General features: G+C 40.4%; 4 protein-coding genes across 4 annotated transcripts; 1 reads left to right on the top strand and 3 right to left on the bottom strand.

Annotated features, from left to right (window-relative positions):
- Positions 1 to 1157: 1157 nt before the first annotated feature.
- Positions 1158 to 20185, bottom strand: RB195_002062 (uncharacterized protein; the record flags this gene model as incomplete). The annotated part of the gene is made up of 6 exons (XM_013449779.2): positions 1158 to 1196; positions 2948 to 3146; positions 3423 to 3552; positions 3736 to 3808; positions 9166 to 9298; positions 20127 to 20185. 6 exons carry the CDS (start codon positions 20183 to 20185, stop codon positions 1158 to 1160), a joined length of 633 nt encoding a protein of 210 aa, XP_013305233.2.
- RB195_002065 (uncharacterized protein) lies at positions 12720 to 13037 on the bottom strand (the record flags this gene model as incomplete). The annotated part of the gene is made up of 1 exon (XM_064199135.1): positions 12720 to 13037. The coding sequence occupies one exon, from the start codon at positions 13035 to 13037 to the stop codon at positions 12720 to 12722; it is 318 nt and encodes a 105-aa protein (XP_064055016.1).
- RB195_002064 (uncharacterized protein) lies at positions 13064 to 15623 on the bottom strand (the record flags this gene model as incomplete). The annotated part of the gene is made up of 3 exons (XM_064199134.1): positions 13064 to 13381; positions 15264 to 15452; positions 15540 to 15623. 3 exons carry the CDS (start codon positions 15621 to 15623, stop codon positions 13064 to 13066), a joined length of 591 nt encoding a protein of 196 aa, XP_064055015.1.
- RB195_002063 (uncharacterized protein) lies at positions 18595 to 19305 on the top strand (the record flags this gene model as incomplete). The annotated part of the gene is made up of 3 exons (XM_064199133.1): positions 18595 to 18656; positions 18736 to 18902; positions 18980 to 19305. 3 exons carry the CDS (start codon positions 18595 to 18597, stop codon positions 19303 to 19305), a joined length of 555 nt encoding a protein of 184 aa, XP_064055014.1.
- Positions 20186 to 21276: the final 1091 nt, after the last annotated feature.

Genomic DNA, 21276 nt, shown 5'->3' with positions numbered 1-21276 from the left:
TTTTTTTCGTTTATTTATTTATTTCATGCACCGTAAGTTGTGCCATTTACTGCAGAAGCGAATGGTTTATAAAAATAGTGTTCATATTACTTATTATCACAGGTGTACTTCCATTTTTGAGACAGCATAGGTACTTTGCCACAGCTTCCCACTTCCCTGCTCCCACTCTATTTAAACTAAATCCATTTGCTAACACGTAATTAACCTTTCGGCGGATCCCATCAGAACTCTTCATTTCGCAGCAACTATTAAGAGAATTCTGGAAATCTTAATGCATTTCGGTTAAGCTCAACTAAATTCTGCTAGAATTATCAATCAAGTTCTACTCAACTGTGAAAATAAATAAATTTATAACGCGATAAGAGGCAAAGAACTTTCTACTAACCTTATTGATAAGTTAATTTAAAGGGACGAAAATGTTAGAAAAACTGTAAAACAATAGATTCGCAACTCGAAATGCACATTTTCTATGGAAACCAACAATTGTGAATGTTAATCACTGTAACAATTATGCTTACAGTAATAGAGGCGCAGATGTAAATCTACAGGTGCAACGCGAAGTGCACTGCTATCACATACATTCAGCAATATGATATGATCACAGGTGAAGAATCTGACGATATTTTCTCATATGACAATTACTAAGTGCTGCATCTTTTTTGAAGCACCAGGCACACATAGATTACACAGAGAAATTAAATGATGTAGACGAAATCCTAGAATCACTGCAGACTGGGTGACTAGTGCATCGAAAAAGACAACATTCATTTGGTGAAGGCCTGCTGAGGAAGTATTCTTCCGAAACATCCTCATACACTGTTAAAGCTACAATGGGAAGGTCACCGGAATTGCAAGGAAAGAGTCGATGAAAAAAGCGTGAAAAAGAAAAGAAACGACACAAAATTTTAGTATAAGTCACCCTATCGAATTTTTTTTGGCAATATAGTACAAAAGCAATACTTATGTGAAACCCGACCAAAAACTATCAAACAACGCTATGACAGAAAACCGCCTCGACATAATGCATAAATACCATAAATACCGTTATAACATAAATAAACCGTTAATCGCAGAACAATATAGGAAATTAGCTGCTTTAGTGAGGGAAATCCTGTCGGATCAAGACGAATACCAGATATATGTTTATTCCAGATGATTTATGTGCGGCTGAGATCAAGTTGTAGCCGAGAAGGGACCTGAATTGAAGGGGAATTTACATATTAAGAGATTTTGTTCATAAAATATAATAAAATAAATAAAGTAGTAAATATTCATCTACTCAACTACATCTATACGAGTAGTGTTCAGATTTAAAAAAGCTGTTCGTATGCAAGATCGGTAACGTAGCACAACGAACAAGTGAGTTTGAAAGCCAAATAACACAATTCCACCCTTCATTTCAGTATAAAACGGATTTCGTAGTCAGGTTGAAGATGTTATAAAACTCCCTGTTAACTGAGAAGTTCCTCACATCGGGCGAATTTATGTCATATGACAAGAGAACATTTTTTGAGTTTCATCTGGAGCAGACCACTAAAGTACACATTGGCTAAGCGATTTAAATAATACGACAACAAATTCAGCAAGCACAAAAGCTCACGCAAGTATAAACATCAATACCATGCTCTAAGTCAATTGTCAACTACTCATTATGTTACTGTTTGCGATTATGAACACATTTAATAGCAAACTACGAGAACAAATGGTTCACGGCAATCATCCGCAATTAGAATGAAATACTTGATTTGAGGGTACCCAGCGAAAGTGTGATCTACGAGGTTCACGTCCATTGCGTTTAACAACACCTCGTACAAAATGACACGCGAACACTAATCAAAACGCGATCCTAACTTCTTCAGATGAGAGAATATCCATTACAAATCGGGAATCTGCAACGAAGATTGCAGCAAACGAAAATAATGGATTCACAAAAAAATTCGAACTATATAAACTATATATGTATATCATACAATCTAATCAGAGGCATTAAAAACAGCATATCAAGAAACCGAGACGTTTAGACCTGACAGAAAATATGAACATAAGAGGTGTAGATTACGAGACTGAGCGTACTCACGCTCAGTTCCCCCAGTGGCCCTAAGAAACGGCGTTGGAAACGGAATTCTTGTATGGACTTTCCCACGAAGAAACTTACAACGCTCCATACAGCTACATTCCTACACACACCCGCGAGCGAGCAGAGGATAATCAGCTAGCTTCCCGTGGCAATCTGTTCAAGTAAAACAAATGGATAGTCTATGGAGAGAATAGGTGTGCATACAAATGTGACTTTAAAAGGTGACTCGTAGACAAATTCGAGCAGGAAAGACGTTTCCAACGCTGTATTTCAAGACGAGTAGAAGGAATTGAGCGCGATTACATTCGTACCCGTAATCTATACCCCTAATTCTATTTCTTCCCGGAGAGATCCCAACATTGCCATTCTCGTGGTTTGCTACCTCCGATCAACTCAGCTCCAAATGCCATTAATGAATGGTTTTGAAAGCACACTCTAAAGCATTTTAGCCGAATAGCTCAATTCAATCTCACACGTGAAGAAAGATGCCTTAGTTAAGCACATATTACATATTTAAGAATCTCACTAACACTACTTTCGTCGTCTCTTGCGATAAAGCAACACAATATAGTTTTATACTTCTACAGTTTTATGGAATCTGTCCCACCGCACCACAAAGTAGTGACTAGATTATACGTGCACATATTTCATGCACAATACACATACTACACAACGGTTATTAACTTACAGTAACTTGGCGCGACTTCTATACATCCATGTTAATCTGAAGCTGTTATAAAAGGAATAATTTCGAAACTCAAAAAGGAAATTCAATGTTCAAGGGAGAGGAAGACTGGGAAAAGAAAGAAAATGCGATCAAAAAAGGAAAAAAAACTCGATGAAAGTAGTCCTCAATGCTCAAATACATACCGTAGCCTCTGTGTCATCAAAGAACTGTCGTTCCCAGTCCAACCGATCTGGACCAGGCGTGTCCAATCCGTTTGCACCGTTAGTTTGTCGCGCACCGCTCATTGGCGTATAGTTGGCGGCAGTCTGTTGCGGTCCTGCTCCGCTCTGTTGTGATGCCGCTAATCTCCAGCGGGCAGTTCCTCCAATAAGATCGCTCCTTCTATAAGGATTTGTTGTAACTAAATATTTGTAACACCATTTGATGGAAAAGAAACACGCTCGGACTCGCCCGAGATTTTTCCGAAGTTTCTTTCTCAATTTTCTCCCAGACTCAGATGAGAAACATTTTAAAATTTAGAATGTTTATTGCTCTTAAAATGAGGAGAGATTGGAGCTTCCGCTGTTAGACCTGAATTCAAATCCTTAGAGGAATTTCCTACAAAGGAAGAGATAGATGAGGACGAGTTTTGCACAAAGCCATATGCAAGTACCTTACCTTTTACTGTTACTATATATGATCTTTGCTATTATAGCTACTGCAACCACGAAGAGTATGATCGAAAGGAATATTAATCCAGAGGATGAGCCTGCTGCTGGTATTGGAGCAGCTGTGGTAAGAATGGGACCTGGAAACAGAAAGAGGGTTAAGTAGAGTGAGTTTTGGTATTGGATTTCCAATACCAGCAGTCTTTCTTCCGAAAAAAAAATCGTTTGTTCTTCTTCAACTCAATCATTTAATTTACTCGTTAACAAGCAGGAAATCACTAATTGCTACAACAAATGTGAAAAGCAACAACGTTTACGCTAACCTGCACTTGTAGCGGGGTTCGTAGCCGACATTGCTGTGGTCGTTGTAGTGAAATTCGTAACAGCCGTACTTGCCTGAACGTTCAGTGTCGTTTCTTTATGGAAGATTCGTGACTTTGGTTACAAACGTAGTCAGATGAATCGCTCCCGATTCAATGTTTTCCTTAAAGTGCAAGCGATCTTTTGAAAAGTGGTAGTTTATTGGTAGTTTATATCCCCGATAAGTGATGTATCGTAGAGATAAGTATGTTCTGGGAAGAATGTTCAGAGAAAAAATCCATAGCTTTGCAAAATTGAAGTAGAGGAGCTTAGGAAATGGTTTAAGATAATCGGAATAGCATTATCGGGCAATCTTCCCCGGGATCAGCAAGAAAATACATCTCTTTCATTTAAAATACATTTCATAGAATTTATTTTTTCGGAACAGATTATATATGATTTACTAAAACATAGATAATGAAATATGACTAATGACTAATGAATAGTAAAGAGAATAAAAACAAAACAAATACTAACCACTGATAAAAACTGATAATCAAATAACAAGTATTTTTATGCTCTTCTTTATGTCAGTTGTCACATGAGTAAGTTGCTTGCTTGTTGCAATAACCATACCATCTGAGTATTGTGTTTCAATGTATACGAAAGAAAGTTTTTGTTAACTAGTAAAGGTAACAGTGATAGTAACAATAATAACAGCAAAGAAGAGGCAAAGAAATGTGTCCTCTTTCTTCGAAAGGAGCTTTGAAAAATGTCTGAGGAATGTCTGTGCTAACTACCAAAAACGAAATTTATAGTCTTTGATGGTGCTCGGGATCCGCACAATTGTAGTCTTCCGACATATAAGATCCGCGGACTCACAGCAGTCGCCACTTCCTCATAATAATCGTTACTTCATAATCTCTTCACTGATCACCACCTAGTTCTATGCATATTGGTATCAAAATCTTCAAGGTCGACAAATCCAGCACCTGTGAACAACCACAAACTTCTGAGTTCTTTTTATACAGATCTCCGAGAAGAAAAGCAAAAAAGCAAAAAACTAAAGTTACTAAAGTTATTTTTTGAATACTATACTCCACCTTGATACAATTTATCTTTTTTATCAAGAACCTTTGCATGCTTTTTGCTGGTGGGTCGCACCTTTAGGTTTCCTAAGACTTCATATATGCGATTTTTTTTTTCGAAACTTGACTAAATTTTCTAACAAAGCCAACATTTTGATGGAAATATGAGGTTGCCCGGGGTCAAAGTTCCACAGAATATTGAAAGACAAAAAATCAGAAGTGGTAAGACTGCAAATAAAAAAGTTATTTTCTATACACTTGGGTCGTCAAATCATGCCTCATTTCGAGGGATTGATAAAATAACGAGAAAAGGGTCTGACATTAATCAATCCGCATGGGATGCGCAAACATCGTCTATTATCCAATCAATATAAATCAAATAAGCTCGTTTGTCTGCACAATCGCAGACGCATTCGGGATTGCTCATGCTCTATCACCCGTAATGAGTTGCATTGTAGGAGGAGGAGAAGGAGAAAGAGAAGGATGACAAGGAGGAGGAGGAGGAAGTCAACAAGGAAGAGAAGGAGGGAAACAAAGAGGAGTGAAACGAGGAGGAGGGAAACAAGAAACGAAGTTGTAAGTTAGGGGGCAAAACAACCGCCATATCTTCCTCTTTAGCTGATGGCAAAACGGTACAGTTCCAAAGCACGTCAAACCATGACTGAACAACGAGGATGTTGTGAATCCTATTCATATGGACGTTATGTAGACTCGCTTTAGTGGAAAAGATGCAATCGAATGAGAAAGTGCGATGAAGAACCATATTTCTCAACAAAGAACAGATATTACCAGAACAAAAAGTCACCAGCCAAGATGCCTCCCTCCCTATCTCCGCACATGAATCATTTCTGATTTCTTCTCGAAATGATGCACCAATTAACGAAGAAAAGCGAATTTCCAATGAAAAACAGAAACGAGAAATGACATAGCCACCTGAGAAAAAAATTCGACTCGTTTGTCTTGTTGTTCTAAAACATCAAGGACCACTAACGTGTCGGTCTCAATTCAACTAATGGAGAAATATAATCCACCTTCGTTCATGGATTTACTGCAATTTTCTGATTAACCAAAGCTGGCTTGGGGATAACTCTTTTGAAAGAAAGGAAAAGAAAAAAAAGAACAATCGTGGTAATTCTATGAGTTAATATCTCGCTTTCCTAGTCAAATGGATGTTGAATTGGACATCAAGATTAACACAAAAGTTTGAAAGACAAACGTTTAAATGTAATTCATACCGAACGTGTTTTGCTTCGGCTATTTCTGCCTTATCAGATTAACATCATGACTTTGAAAGCGCTAGAGAAGAATCACCGTTTATATCTATTCAAACTTTTAATATGACCAATTCTATAAAGATGCCTATGCTTTGAATATACAACAGTAAAGTAACTACAAACTAGCAAAGCATATAGCCACAAGTAAGTTAGAAGAATTCTGCTTCATATTCGATACCATTGTCCCCTACTTTTAGCTGCCGGTTTTGACTACTAAACTAGACTTGTACTAAAACTACAAGATTTTTTCTGTAATTTTTATTGCCATTTTTGATCGTTTCTTCACGAAAATGTACTAAACCCAAATAAGTGGTGTAAAACTGGAAGTACGAAGGCAGGAACAAAAAAAAAGTAAGATTCACACGTCCTATATAGATAAAATTCTAATGAAAAAAAAACAAAATCTAAAAAAAAAATTAGTTGGTAGCAATGTGTTTCTAGAATACTTCAAAACAATGGCAGTAGAAAAATGATGTGGGTGCCTTTCTCTTCTTTCTTGAATAGCTCTAGAATAAGCGATGAAATTATGAAGCGGTGGTACAAATTTATTCATACAACCGACCATTTGAACCCAACAATATTCACAATCTGGGCATGCTTAAAAATTAATTGCTATTACATCCATGCCAAAATTGTAAAAAAGTATGTGGTGAGGTATTAAGCTTCTAAGTAGAGTTCAGGGGTTTCTCCCTCTTTTGCTAAAATTTCGGCCCCACGGGGTATCGAACGCTGATGGTCCTGTTACTGCCTCCGATTCACCTTGCCTTCTTCACTTGAAATCTAGTAAATTCTGGGAGGGGGAGAAGAAGTAGGGCTTTTGAAGGGATCGCTTCCCATCACCGAGCTTGACCCCGGGAAGAGACTTCGGAACAAAGAAGAAAAAAAGAACAACTTTGGAAAAAAACCTATTTATTCAGCAAGTCTTTGAGCTAATTCACGGACGAAAAAAATCATCTGAATGTTAAGTACGCTGCAGTTGTTGCATGTAGAATTAACTTATTCGTCTTAATCATAGGTGCGATAAGGAGGAGCCGGATCCTCCTCAGGTGAAGGGAGTCACGGGTGCAGCTCATTTGATGAGGATCCCTTCGCTTTCAAACCGTTCAAAAGTGGAGGGGTTCCTTCGCCAACCGTCCAAAAGTGAATGGGGTTGGAACACCGGCTCCGACTATCGCATTTATGGTTCTAATTTAAAATTCAAAGCAATTGGTCAAGATGACGCGAAAAATCCACCAGAAACAAAAAAAGTGACATTTTCGGATGAATGCATGATTTCGAAGATAGACGTGTTGAAACGATGGAGAAAGCCAATAACGTGGTAGAACAGAAATCAGATTTCCTCAGTTTAAAAAAGTGTATTTTATATAGCAATAATTACTTAGTCAAACTAGCAACAATGCACTAATATTCACTCAATTTACTCGGTATTCGCCTCTCCAAGTGGACAACAGCATTTAAAAGTAACAGACAAACAACAAGGAGACGAGGAAAAGAATATTACAGAAGAATTTCTGCAACGTAGTTGTTCAAAACGTTCTGCGCTTTTCTGTTGTCATAGAGATGCCAGGATTTTTTCCCATTAGATATAGGTTGAATTAAATATTTAGGACTTCCGTTTGAGGATGGCGAGCTGTCAGTAACATGACGTTGTTTCCTTAAAGGCATCACCCCAAGAATTTGAGGTGGCACGGATTTCAGGTGGAATATTCGTATACGGGATCGTAGATTATGGAGAGAGGGGTGATCCCGTTCATTTCTTCTTAATTGGCGTAAAAAACGGCCCGGAAGATACGGCTCCTGGCGTTCCGGCGCGCTATTTCCTGCAAGGAGTTCGATTGGAGCGCGCCAGCCTTGTGCACGCGCCGCATCTTCCGGGCCGTTTTTTACGACAATTAGCAAGAAATAGACGGAATCACCCACCTCTCCATAATCTACTATACCGTATACGAATACTACACCTGAAATCCGTACCGCCTCGGATTCGTGGGGTAATGCCTTTAACACACCTATTTGAGAGAGACACTTCACTATGTGGTTTATTACGTAGCAAATATTTTGCTTCAGGAAAGCTCACTTCTTAAACTTTTCTTCAATAGAGGAAAAAAGAGAATAGAATCGAGTTGGAAAAGAATATATTTCCTGCCACTTCTCTACCCTGCACTCTTTGTAGCTCGATTCCTCATCGATCGCTCTATAAAAAGTCAGCAACATCTGCACTGATTGTTAACTAAAAACTTTGCTGCCCATAGACATCAATGATTCACATCCAAAATATCAAACTTCGACAATATTCGGATGAAAAAAAGAGAATTATTTACTGATCAAACGTTTCCCAAATCCTACACTACGTTTAAACAGACTATCGTGCTGGACCCATTTTTTCGCCCGACAGAGCATAGCTGATTCTGAAGGTCCTTCTGCTGCGGTATATTTATAGAACCGATGCAGTAATAAATATTGTTAAACTATATCTACTACTCTACTACGACTATATCTAAAGAAGAGAAAACCATATTCACAGAAAAATAAAAGATTACGAGAGTCTAAAGAAAAACGTAGACAAGTGAAGAGAAGAAAGATGATGCCTAGAGTTCCAAAAAACAAGTCAGTTTCCTCAAATAGGCTAATTCCATGTGGGTCGAAGCCCGAAGAAAGTGTCTCTGAAAAACGGAGGACTTATCTCTAATAAATAAAGCAGACACAGAAAATTCGCATCTCTCGAAGCCAAAATCCAGGAACCGAGGACAAAAACAGCCGACGGATTAGCGAGAGAAAATGTCGGTATCCGTCTAGTAAACAATAGTAAATAGCAAAAAATCGCCAAAATCCACCCGGAGAGTGTAGAAACGAAGCTGTAGGTGGAAAAAAAGAAGGGGCGAAAAATAAAAAAAGGTTAAATAAATTGACAACAGACAGGAACATCTATGATTGCAAAAATAAAATGAAGAAATACGTACGTACAAATCTGACCAGGAATCTAAAAAAAGTCTTCAGAGAAGAGGTATTTAGAGATATACGAACAGTTTTATGCAAATGTATAAATCAGACGTTATGATTTAAAAAGTAAAAAAAAAAGAAAACGAATACAAACCGATAACGGAACAGTAGAGGTTGCTGCAGCAGTACTAGTGATATTCGAGTGAACAGTACTGTTTATGGCAGTCAAATTCACGTTCAACGGCAATACAGTGGTCGTAACAGCTGCTAATGTTGTATTGACGACTCTAAAAGGTGCAAAAAATTACTCACTAGTATAAATGCTGAAAACGTCCTTCATTTGTGTATGGTCGTTCTCTCGGCTCTATCGCCACCCACGTAAACGTTTGCAATTCATATTCAATTCGTTCCTATGTCTAATAAGGTGAATTTTAAGCAAGTTGTTGAGAAGTTACATCACACGTTTCCAGCAGTTTTCTTTTCAAGTTATAATGGGTCTAGAAGTTTTACTTCAACTGTAGATTTCACACTAAATTTCTAAGAATTCCCTTCTGCCAATCTCAGAAATTCGTCATACACAAACAGATCTTTTTAAAAGTAAAAGGAAACAAAATAGTAAGATTCGTTCTCCGAATATTATGAAAATGAAGAATAATAAAACGAAGAATTCAATAAAACAATATTTCGAAGATAAAAACATCAATCCCCAATAAACACTATTTTGTCCACGCAATGAAATGACTCATAAATTTCTAACGAAAATTCGAACTAAATCGTAACATTGTTCTTCCATGCCACGTTGATTTTGCCTATAGAAAAAGATTGAACTAAACAAAAAACACATTTTATTTTCTTCTTATGCTAACCACAAAACAGAGAGATTAGAAGGAAAAGAATCTATTTATCGCAAAAAAAAAAACTGCACAAAAAGAATCTCAAAAATGATGGCTATTGAAAACTTTCAGTCTATGATAACTACTGCATACCATATCATTCCTATATAGGCAGGTAACATTTCTAGCTATATTAATGATTAAGCATCGTTAAGCCACGACCTCGGGTTCTGTAAGTAGTAAACATATTACAGCAGCGGGCGTGCAGAGTGATGGAAATTGCTGCTCCAATACATGTCATTCAAACACAAAGTCGTGTTAAACGTCATTGCTGTGGTCTTTCAACCACTTTTTGCTTCCCTAATGTAATCGGTGTCTTTTCACACTTGCAGATTCCTATAAAAACCTTCTTACTGTAATAGAAAGGTGTACGTTAGAAGCGGTAGCGAGCACGTATATGATCAAATGTATTTCTTTCAGAAAAAAACCTTCGAAAAGGAAGTACTTCACATCCGTCTTTGTGTCTCGCAGCACATGAGCATTCAAAACCACGCTTTCTATGCAGATTCATGTAAATAATTCTGGACAACGCATTGACCTCCGAAGTCAAATAACCGCAATCAGGGTTCCAAGCAATCCAAGTTATATAAAGTGAACAACAAAATCGGTCAACGAAGTATGTATGCGATATTAATTGGAAAAACTGATATCACCATTAACTCATATGTATCAACCGAACGACAAAAGGAACAAAATAAAATTTCTGAGGAATATAAAAACTATCCTAGCCTCTTATACAAGATTGATGAACAATATTTGTAAGAGAGTGGTGAGTAATTCAGTAATCAGTTTTATTATTACCTTAGTACTCAGGAGTGAAACTCAACGTGTATGTTTAGCAATATCAAAGGACAAAATTATACAATTTTTATCCTGTAATTTCGTTAAATTTTGTGCACAGCACAGGGCTCCAAGAAAAATTTGCAAGAAGGATAAATAATGTATTTGGAATACTGAATATTGTGAGATCAATGTCTCTGCTGCTTTTAATTCAAATTAAATCAAGTAATTTGTAGTTCGAAAAATTCACGCGTTTCCAGAAATAGTAGCAACGATCTGCTCTACCGTGCCCTTGAATATGTTCAATGAAATACTCCACCTTTTTCCGTTACGTGACCCCAAAAATACAAATTTGTTTTCCTCACAACAACTTCATACGCCTACCTGTCATACGCCTACAACGGAGTTCTTAACTCACCAGTGATTTCTTTACGACTAAATGAAATCTGAGGTCCATAAGAAGGGATTTTTTAGAACATCCTTTTTTTTCAGAAATAACGTCTTTTCGAATAATCTGTGCCTTTCCCTTCTCATTTCTCATTATTTCCGCTTCTACAGGACTAACTTAAGTGAAAATTTTCTCGCAAAATTCCAAGCAGACTATAAACAAATTTTTGCTGATTACTCCAATCCCAGGAATCCTCCATGCCTAAAGTCAGCTGCTTTCCATGGGAAAAAGGAAATATTCGAAATCTTATGAAGATCTTAAGTTCCTACGGAACACAATTCCAATTAGCCGCATGCATGACTTCGTGGGACTATAATTGACTGATCGAATTCCGTTTCTCAGGCGCAAAAGAATTACCCATAACAAGTACGCCAGAGAGAAGACGAGTCTTTTTATCACACGGTGAAACAGTGAAATCGAAGCTAGATACAATATCATAACCCAAATGTATAACGAAGCTAGTAAGAATAGATCAAAGAATATATTCCTATACGACGGCACGAAAAAGTAGAAGATAGAAAGTAGAAGTAGATAAAAGAAATATGAAAGATAAAGTGCACTGCGTTGGTCAATCCTATGGAGATGCGCCTACGTTCAACATCAATTCAGAATAAGTTAGAGATTAATGAATGAGTCTGCTGCCTATACTTGCGTTCGCAACGCAATGTATCAAGTCAATGTTTTTATCATTGCCCCACAAGTATTTAAGTGACAATAGAATTTAAAATCAATTCAATTCGGTGAAAAAAAGAAAATCACTTGAATGGAACGATAGATGTCGAGTTGAGCAGGCTAAACGAGCCAAACATCGGCATTGTGTTGTAGTAGCCAAAATATTAGGCAGAAACCAGGATCTCAGGATAAAGGAGCCCCGAGAAGGGGCGCCTAAGTAGGCGTAATGTATGGACTTCGGAGATTCGTTAGGGCGGAGTTAGCGACGCTGTCGGCCGGAGTGCCATTACTTCGCTCGCGTGACGAGCAATTCCAAGCTAAGACTGAATACATAGCTTCGGCGTCACAACATGGCGAGGAATTTAAGTTTTCCTTCGAAATATCACTTATATCCTCATTTTTCACAGCCGCACTACTTTTTTCGATGCCATATCAGACCTGATTAAGAAAGATTTCCACACGGTGCCACTGCTTTGAAAACATTTTTTCCGGGATTGTTTTACCTAACCAAACTTGTACAATATGTATGTAGTCAACAGTATTCATAATGCTGATGCTCATTGTGAATAGTAAGCAGTGGGAGAATAAAGTAATAATAACAATAACAATAACAATAGGTAACTGTGGTGATAACAATGACCTGGATTAATAGAACGATATTAAGTAAAAGACCTACCAACTCCAATCCAAAGACATGAAGCTATTATATTAGGGTGTTCGGAAAGTATCTGCCGAAATACGGCAAGATTTCAAAACAACACAACTTTTTAACAACATTTTATTATTTGACGAAATAATCTCCATCAAAATCGACAACCTTCTACCAACGTCTCACAAGATCATGGATTGCTTTGGCGTAGAACTCCGGCGGTGGAGGCGAAGAAAGCCCGAAGCTCATTTTCGAGGTGGTCACGATCATCGTAGCGCTTCTCTTCCACGTGATGCTGAAGCGATCGGAAGAAGTGGTAGTCGCTCGGAGCCAGGTCCACTGCCAGGCCAGGCAGTGGGTGCGGTACAACTTCCCATCCGAGCTCCAGAGTTCTCTGGGAAGTCTTCTTCGCAATGTGAGGGCGCGTGCAGCAGGCGAACGTTGTCGAGCTTCGGGAGCTCCTTGCGGATCTTGTTGGCCAGTCTTTGCAGTTGAGCACGGTTGAACTCAGCAGTAACTGTTGTGTTGTCCGGCACCTGTTCGCAACGGTAGATTCCATGAACTCCCCACCAGACGCCCAGCATGACCTTTTTTCTCATGGATTCACCTTTCACAAAAGATCCGGCATTTCATCGCCAGCACACCACGCACGTTTGTGGGTGTGGCTGAGGTAGAGAACCCATTTTTGATCTCCAGTGTTGCCGCCGCTCAATGCATGTGGGAGCCACTGACCGAGCTTTTTCACTATTGCAAGAGATCGCAGCCCCTTGCTCACGGTGGACAGCGAACAGCCAAGACTGGCAGCAAAATACCGCACACCTTCATATGGATGCTGCTCCGCCAGATTCTTCAGTTCGTCGAACGATATTGCAGTCGGTCGACCAGAGCAAGGCCCGTCTTCGAGATTCTTGTTTCCGAGCTTGAGGCGCTGGAACTAGGCGCGCACAGACCGCTCAGAAGGGGCTTCAGTGCTGAATACTTCACTTTAGTTTCGATGGGCTTCAGCAGCGGGGTGGCCAGATTCGAACTCGTAAAGGAGTACGTGTCGAATATGGGTGGAGTGCTCGGCCATTATAGGATGAAATAGGTAAGGAAGAGGGAGCAAGATATGTTATGTGTATACAAGCTGTAGTGCCCTTATATAATACCAGTCTGAATGTCCGGCTAAAGCCGGACTTCAGACTTTCGATGGTTTCAGCTTCGCTTCCCTTCGCTGATCAATGAAAGTTAATAGTAGTGGTGTTTTCTGTAAAATTAGATTTGTGTTTTTTTAACAACGCTTTCCTTCTCTTCTTTATATTATAAATTAAGGCTAAAGATTACGGAGTTTTCCTTCTAATCGCGTCAATTCTACATTTGGAGAATATTCAACCATCAGCGACAAACACTCCTTCAATGCCAGATTAATGTAGATACTATTTGAAAGCATTACTCGAAGTATGGGTATTACTCTTGATTTCTCCCAAAAGTTATCACAGAATGATGTTTTAACATAAAATGACGTGAAATACATCATCCTACTGATAAAGATAACGTTCCACGTCAGATCACATAAACACCTTGCTACTATTTAAGCATCCGTTTGCATGCGTATTTCCACTTTCTGAGAACGGCATGCTACAAACTTGAGGCGAACAAAGAAGGAAATAGGCACGCGGAGGAGTAATAAAGGTGAAGAGCAAAGCGCCCAGTGGTCACAGCTATGAAACGGCTGCAACCATTTATCTTTTACGTCATGCACATTGAGTTATGGCGCACCAATGACCGGGTCCACCGCCGCCGGTGGACCCGTCGCACCCGCTTCTATAGGTATCTGGCGCAGGCGCACCAATCTGGCGCCGGTGGACCCGTCGCACCCCCATATAGGTATCTGATGCCGGCGCACCAATCTGACGCCGGTGGACCCGTCGCACCCGCTTCTATAGGTATCTGGCGCAGGCGCACCAATCTGGCGCCGGTGGACCCGTCGCACCCCCATATAGGTATCTGATGCCGGCGCACCAATCTGACGCCGCTGGACCCGTCGCACCCCCTTCTATAGGTATCTGGCGCCGGTGGACCCGTCGCACCCCCTTCTATAGGTATCTGGCGCCGGTGGACCCTGCGCACCCCCTTTTTATAGGTATCTTGCGTCGGCGCACCAATCTGACCCCGGTGGACCCGTCGCACCCTATTTTATAGCTTTCTAGAGTCAAGGCACCAACTCGACGCCGGTGCCACACACATACATACATACATACATACACACACACACGCACACGTGATAGAATAAGCCCGTTATTATATATCATGATATTAGAATGAGTCGAAAGTCCACGGACAAATTGACAATATTTTTATTTATTTTACAATCCTTAAACGATAACTGTGAATCATTTGAAGTATGCCCCATTGGCATCGATGATCTTCTGCCAACGTTTAGGTAGATCGTAGATGCCCTTGCTCCAGAACTGCTCCTTGAAGAACTGCCTTTTTGATGTCGTCACAGGTTTGGAAGTCTTGACCATGACCATGACGTTGGAGATAGGGAAAAAGGTGATAATCCGAGGGAGCCAGTTCTGGGAAATACGGTGGGTGTGGTAAAATGACCCAACCGAATTTCACCAATTTGACTTTAGTCGTTCTTGCAATGTGAGGCCGAGCGTTGTCGTGGTGGAAGTAGACTTCGCGCTACTGCGGGCGTGCATTTTCGAGATTTGTCTTCAAATTCCTGAGTTGCTCAACGTAGAAGTCTGCGGTCAGTTTACACTCCTCAGTGAGCAGTTTCCACTATTCGAACCGTGTACGCTCCACCAGATGCAGAGCATAACCTTTTTAACGTGTACGTTGATTTTAGGGACATCTGCATCCGTACCTTTGCCAACCCATTGGGCACGCCGGTGAATGTTAGAGTAGGAAATCCACTTCTCATCCCCGGTGGCTATGCGCTCAAGCCAAGTGTGGGTGCGCTTGAGCGTGAGGAGAGAAAGTGCCGTATCAGCGCGGTAGTCCATGTAATGCTGCATCAAAGCGAGTGGCACCTATCGACCTAGTTTTCCCACCTTGCCGATTGACTTCAATCCGATGACAACTATGGTTTGACTCACCCCAAGAGCGACTGTCAGTTCGCGAGTGGTTTGATACGGATCGGCTTCCATCTCTCTCCGCAGCAAGTCCAAATCCAATTCCATCGGGCGTCACGAACGGTCTTCATCTTCAATGGAATAGTTGCCCGACGCGAGCTTCATGAAGAGATAGATGGAGAAAGAGTATGACGCTGCTGTGGTGGAGTGACGACGGCTTGAAATTGCGCGGCATGGTGGCAGGAAAAGAACTGACTCAGTGTAATTGTTGAACTACACTTTGAAGAGCCTTTTATACTCTATCAAACGGTGGTTAACACATCCATTCTTGCCGGCTCTTTGCAGAGTAATGATCTCTAGAAATTATCATTACCACATTGTCCGAGAACATTCGACTCAACCTAATATTTAAAACGGTAACTTCCAGAACACCTCAAAAAATCTGCGCTACTGCGAAGTTTTCGGCAGATACTTTCCGAACACCCTAATATCTAAAAAAAAGTAATGTTAGAGTGCGCTACTACGCTGAGATACACTAGTTCTTTTACACGCTATACACTATACACTAAATAACCAATGCAACAAAAATTCGAAACATCCTATATCTCGATTAAAGAAAACATAGAGATTTCACTTTTCAGATTCTTGGATTTTTGAACTTGTAGAATTCGCTTTGAAGTATAACAAAGCCGCGGGATACTGACTATTAAACAATGCTTTCGCGGAGTACCATAAGGTGACCGTAAGAGTTAAAACAAAACAAGAGTGCGAGTCTAAGACCAGAAATAGAACAAAAACAGCGAAGCCACCGAAAAACTATGTCAGACAACATTTTTCAGTCACCTTGAATCTCACCTTAATTGGATTGCTAAGCCTCAGAAAAACGTAAAAAAATTTATCCTATCTCTGAAAACCGAACAATCTATATTGGAGGTAAGTGCTCCTAGCAATTCCGAAAGCAATTATTCTGTGTTGTTTCAATGCTATCTGAGCAGCGGTTGATCAGGAGAAGTTCGTCCTTAGGCTGCTCGCAGAGTTCACAGCCGCGCCGGCAGCCTCACTTTTTTTTTGTTCGTTATCACAACAGTGTGTTGTTGGCTGCGTTGTTTCATTTTTCATCCGTCATTTGTTAGTTGTAGTTGTAGTGGTAAAAACAATGAAGTTTGCTTATTTGAGAGAAGTATATGCCACTTCTTAAGGACATCACCCCAAGAATCTGAGATGGTACGGATTTCAGGTGGAATTTTCGTAAACGGGATAGTAGATTATGGAGAGGGGTGTGATTCCGTCCATTCCTTCGTAATTGCCGTAAAAAACGGCCCGCAAGATGCGGTGGCACAGGGCTGGCGCGCTCCAGTCGAACTCCTTGTAGGAAATAAATCCGTACCACTCCAGATTCGTCAGGTGCTGCCTTTAACTAAGGTGGGCTGTGAAGCGAAATCAACGAACAGTTTCAAAATATTTTTTTCAAGTTTATCAGAGGAGCAGAGGCAAAGAAGTTGATATGAAAAATTAATGCGGCCTATGGAAAACTGTTATTCAGCAGACCAACATGAATTCCATAGGCTAGATTTAAAAATCCGGTGTAAATGATGAGAACTTTTCCCACCAACCAGATGCAACTAAACACCAGCCATAAGATGTACTTAACGATTCACGTAGCACAAAAGGAAAAGTTTTCAGCTTTTAAATCAAAATCTTTTAAATCGTTATTGACCCTACGGTTGTGTATTTATACTTTGTAACATTAGAGAAGATACTTAACAGTATGTTATCTTCTGGTAACAAATTGATTTAATCTGAAAAACAGATAACTACATTCGACAAGTTAGTCTGATAACAGCTCTGACCACACATACGTCAACCGTCCAAAGGTGAAGGGAGCCAGTGCTGCGACTCTCTTTGCCTTTGAACGGTTGACGAAGGACCAATTTCGCTTTTTAACGGTTGGCGAAGGAATCCTCATCATTCGATCTGCACCCCATGAGCAAGACCCCCTTCAGTTGAGAGGGGTCTAACTCCTCTTCTATCGCACGTATAGTTCTAACCTCATCACTATTGTAAAAGCATTGGTAGCAAAATTGAAAGAAAACACATAAAATGAGATCTTGGAAATTGGGTTCTACAGGTTAAATTTTTTACAGCACTTTCGTTCTTATCACCATTTTTTTAAAGTTTATGTTATCATAATTATAATCCTAAATACACAGACAGCGAAAGACTCAAAACTTATTGCATGAAAGACTTACTGCATACAGACGAAGAATATGCTTAAACAAAGACAGAAATTATCAAAGCGATCAAATTCTATATCAATTATTAATAATTGTTAACACTTTAAACAGCCCAATACCAAAAGTGTTGGGATTCTGAGGAAAGTAGTACTCACAATATTGATGATATGGTTTAAAAAAATTGAATTGTGATGCGGGGACAGGGCACTTTTGCAGTCACTTTCACGCGTAACCACACAACTCCCTCACCGCTCAACATTGGAAATGGGGCACACCAAGGTCGTTAAGGGAGCTGATAACCTAGTCAGATCCTCGAGAGGTGGATCAGTTGTTTAACGAAGAGTTCTGCCATCCTTCCAACTATTCCCTGCGTCGGGGGTCCTGTTTCACCAATTACTGCAGTCGATGTCAGTGTTAGCCTCGCAAATAAAGTCGAACAAAGTAAGCGGTCTTGATGACATACCTACTGATGTCTGGAAGCTGCTGGGAGATTGAGGGTCCGTGTGGCTCGCAATTCTATTTAACAAGATCGTTGCAGAAGGACGGACTCCAGACGTTGGAAAGGGAAAGGAGACATTGCTGACCGCATACGATGAAGGTTTTTTGAGCGTGTCGTGGAAGTTCGTCTGGGAAAGATTGTCAGCGTTTCACTCAACCAGTGCAGCTTTCGTGAAGGACTGCAGCACTATAGATGCTATCCATGATGCCCGTATCCTCCTAGAGAAACATCGAGAGAAGAACCGCGGTGTGCATCTTGCTTGTCTCAATCTCGAGAAAGCTTTCGACCGTACCGCACATGAGCTGTTACGTCCATGAGGTCGCATAGCGGTGGACGAAGCTGCTTTATGCGAAATCTACCAGCGTTGTACGGTGTGCTGCTGGAACAAGCAGGCCATTCCCTGTACAGGTAGGAGTTTATCAGGATTTATCATTCTCATCCTTGCTGTAGACTACTGTGCATGGAGACGATAACGAAAGGAATCCAGAAGCAGCGTCCGTGGACTCTTTGCCTACGATATCATGTTCGCGTCGGTGTCTCGAGATGATCTTCAAAAACAAGTACAGTGTTGGAAGGATCGGCTGCAGCAACATAAATTGCGCCTCAATGTATCAAAAACTGAGTTCATGGAGTGCGGACCAAGGATAGAGGATGGTTCAGTTCGTGACGATGACAGCGAATTAAACAATTTGACTGTTTCAAGTACCTTGGACCCAAAGTGACTTCCACAGGTGACATTGATCAAGAAAGTCGAGCACGTGTTAATGCGGCATGGATGAAATGGAAAATGGCAACAGGCGTACTGAGCGAAAAGAAAGTCCCTGTTCGACTGAAGTTGAAGATCTACATTACGGTTGTGCGTCCTGTTGTTCTTTACGGATGCGAGTGCTGGCCGACGACGAAAGGCTTGGAAAAAGTGCTGCACACTATGGAGACGCGGATGTTGAGGTGGACGGTAGGTGGAACGCTAAAAGACAAAGTATCCAACGACACTGTGCCCTCCATCTTCGGCATGTTCCCGATTACTGAAAAGATGAAGGGGGTGCGACTGAGATGATTTGGTCGTCTTGCTGCGAGAGGAATTTTCTGTTGCTAAAATCGCTCTGAAGCTCGACGTTTGAAAAGTGAGGCCGTGCGGGGGCAAAGGATTCGCTGGTTGGAGCGTGCGAAGCTGGATATGATAGATGCGCGTGTGTCTACGGCTGATGCGATAGATCGAACCAAATGGAACACGAGAAGCAAAAAGGCGGATCCTGGAACAACGCGAGACAAACGTTAGGCAGAAGAAGAAGACTCTTGATCGTGAGGTGCAAACTGTTAGTAATGTAGGGAGAAAAAGAAATCATGAGGCAGAAAACTAGAAGAAGACCGATGATAAAGCAGAAGTGTAATAAAGAAAATCTTGTGACCGCCATGATGAAACGACCCGAAGACTGGTACGGTTGAGAAGGCTAGCTCGAAACGACGAGGTGGGACCATCGCTAGCCACATTTGGACTGCAAAGATGGGTGCATTACTCAACCGAATCAGGCTCCAACTCGTTTTGCCCTACCATATCAGCATGACGGCCAAGCATGGTGGAAATAGTGGGTTCAATCTAGGTGAGAACTTCGCCATCTGATCACTGCAGTCCAAGTGTGGCTGGTGATGGTCCCACTTCGATCGTAACCGCTGGCTCCACCGCACCGCTTTGAGCGCAGCCGCTTACGCAATTGCATGAGGCCTCAGGTCGTTTGGAGGCGCCCATACAACTCTTAGTTTAACTTGTTTGTTTACATTAACTCCTCAGAGATGAATAAAGAAACGCAGGCATTTAGACAATAGTCCAGATTCACAGCTAAACTTGTCACATTGAATCGAACAAGAAATTCTACTTACTTTGATATATTAGTTGCAATACTTGCTGTAGCTGTCGCAATTAAAGTTCCGTATGCCATTTCTGAAATATACTAAAACTACTAAAATCATTCTAGAATTCTGCGAAGAACAAAATAGAAAATTGCTGTTGCAAAGGGCTCGAAGTGAGTTAAAAAAACGAGTTTTATCTAACTCAGAACCATACATAACAATCAGGAGAGAAAAAGCAGTGGAGGGAACAAAAACAGGGAACATTTTACGCTAATATGGCATCGCAAAGCTCGGGAAGCAGTTTGACTTATTGTAGAATAATTTGAAGCCTAATGTCCAGTAGAGTCGAAACGCATAACGACGGAAAGAGAAGAAAAAAGGAAGTGATGAATCAGTATTTTTTTCTTATTCTAGAAATACGAGCATTCACAAGAGAGAGAGTGAGGCAAATTTACATATGAACTAATGAGTAGAAATTGCTTTGTATACATATTGTGGACAATGACGCAGTAGGGAAACAATAATCCCACAAAATGAAGGAATTCGACGCTATAAAAGACGATCTGCCTCTTGCGATATAAATTTCTATGGCAATGTTTCAAAGATCTACAACCCTAGAGAGGGGTTTGTCCTTTCAATGGTCACGAACAGTTCCTCTTGTGAATCAAAGTGAATGTTATTCGACGCATAAGAGCAAAAATCAGAACAATACAGCCTCTACTCCGTGCGACGTAGTGCAAATACGTAGTCCTAGAAATCAACTCAAATAGAACTCCGAATCCTGCAACTACGGTCTGCCATAAACACAACCGATCCGCAAAGTTGAGGTTATGAAAAAATTGAAGAATGGGATGAGGATCACATGCAGTACCATGTTAGTAGTCATTGAAAAAAAAAATGCTGTCACTTTCAAAGAAAAAGAGCATAAACAGGGGTAAACAGCAACAAAAGTGTACATTTTTGTTAGTTGTATATAATACACAATAGTTGTGAACGACAGTGATTTGTAATACTATGATATGGTTTGTATTTATGATTAGATGATTTTTATCATCTTATATTTACTTCTGCTGGAATATATTCATATTTCACTGTTACAGAATGTTTCATCAATTCTCCAGTCAAAAAAGAAACTAGTCAGATGGCGCTCTCTTTTTACGAAGATCTGGTTTGGATGCAA

Source organism: Necator americanus, chromosome IV (genome assembly GCF_031761385.1).
Source record: "Necator americanus strain Aroian chromosome IV, whole genome shotgun sequence".
NCBI lineage: Eukaryota > Metazoa > Nematoda > Chromadorea > Rhabditida > Ancylostomatidae > Necator > Necator americanus.
The sequence above is the reverse complement of the archived record's forward strand: the minus strand, read 5'-3'. Positions and strand labels throughout refer to the sequence as shown.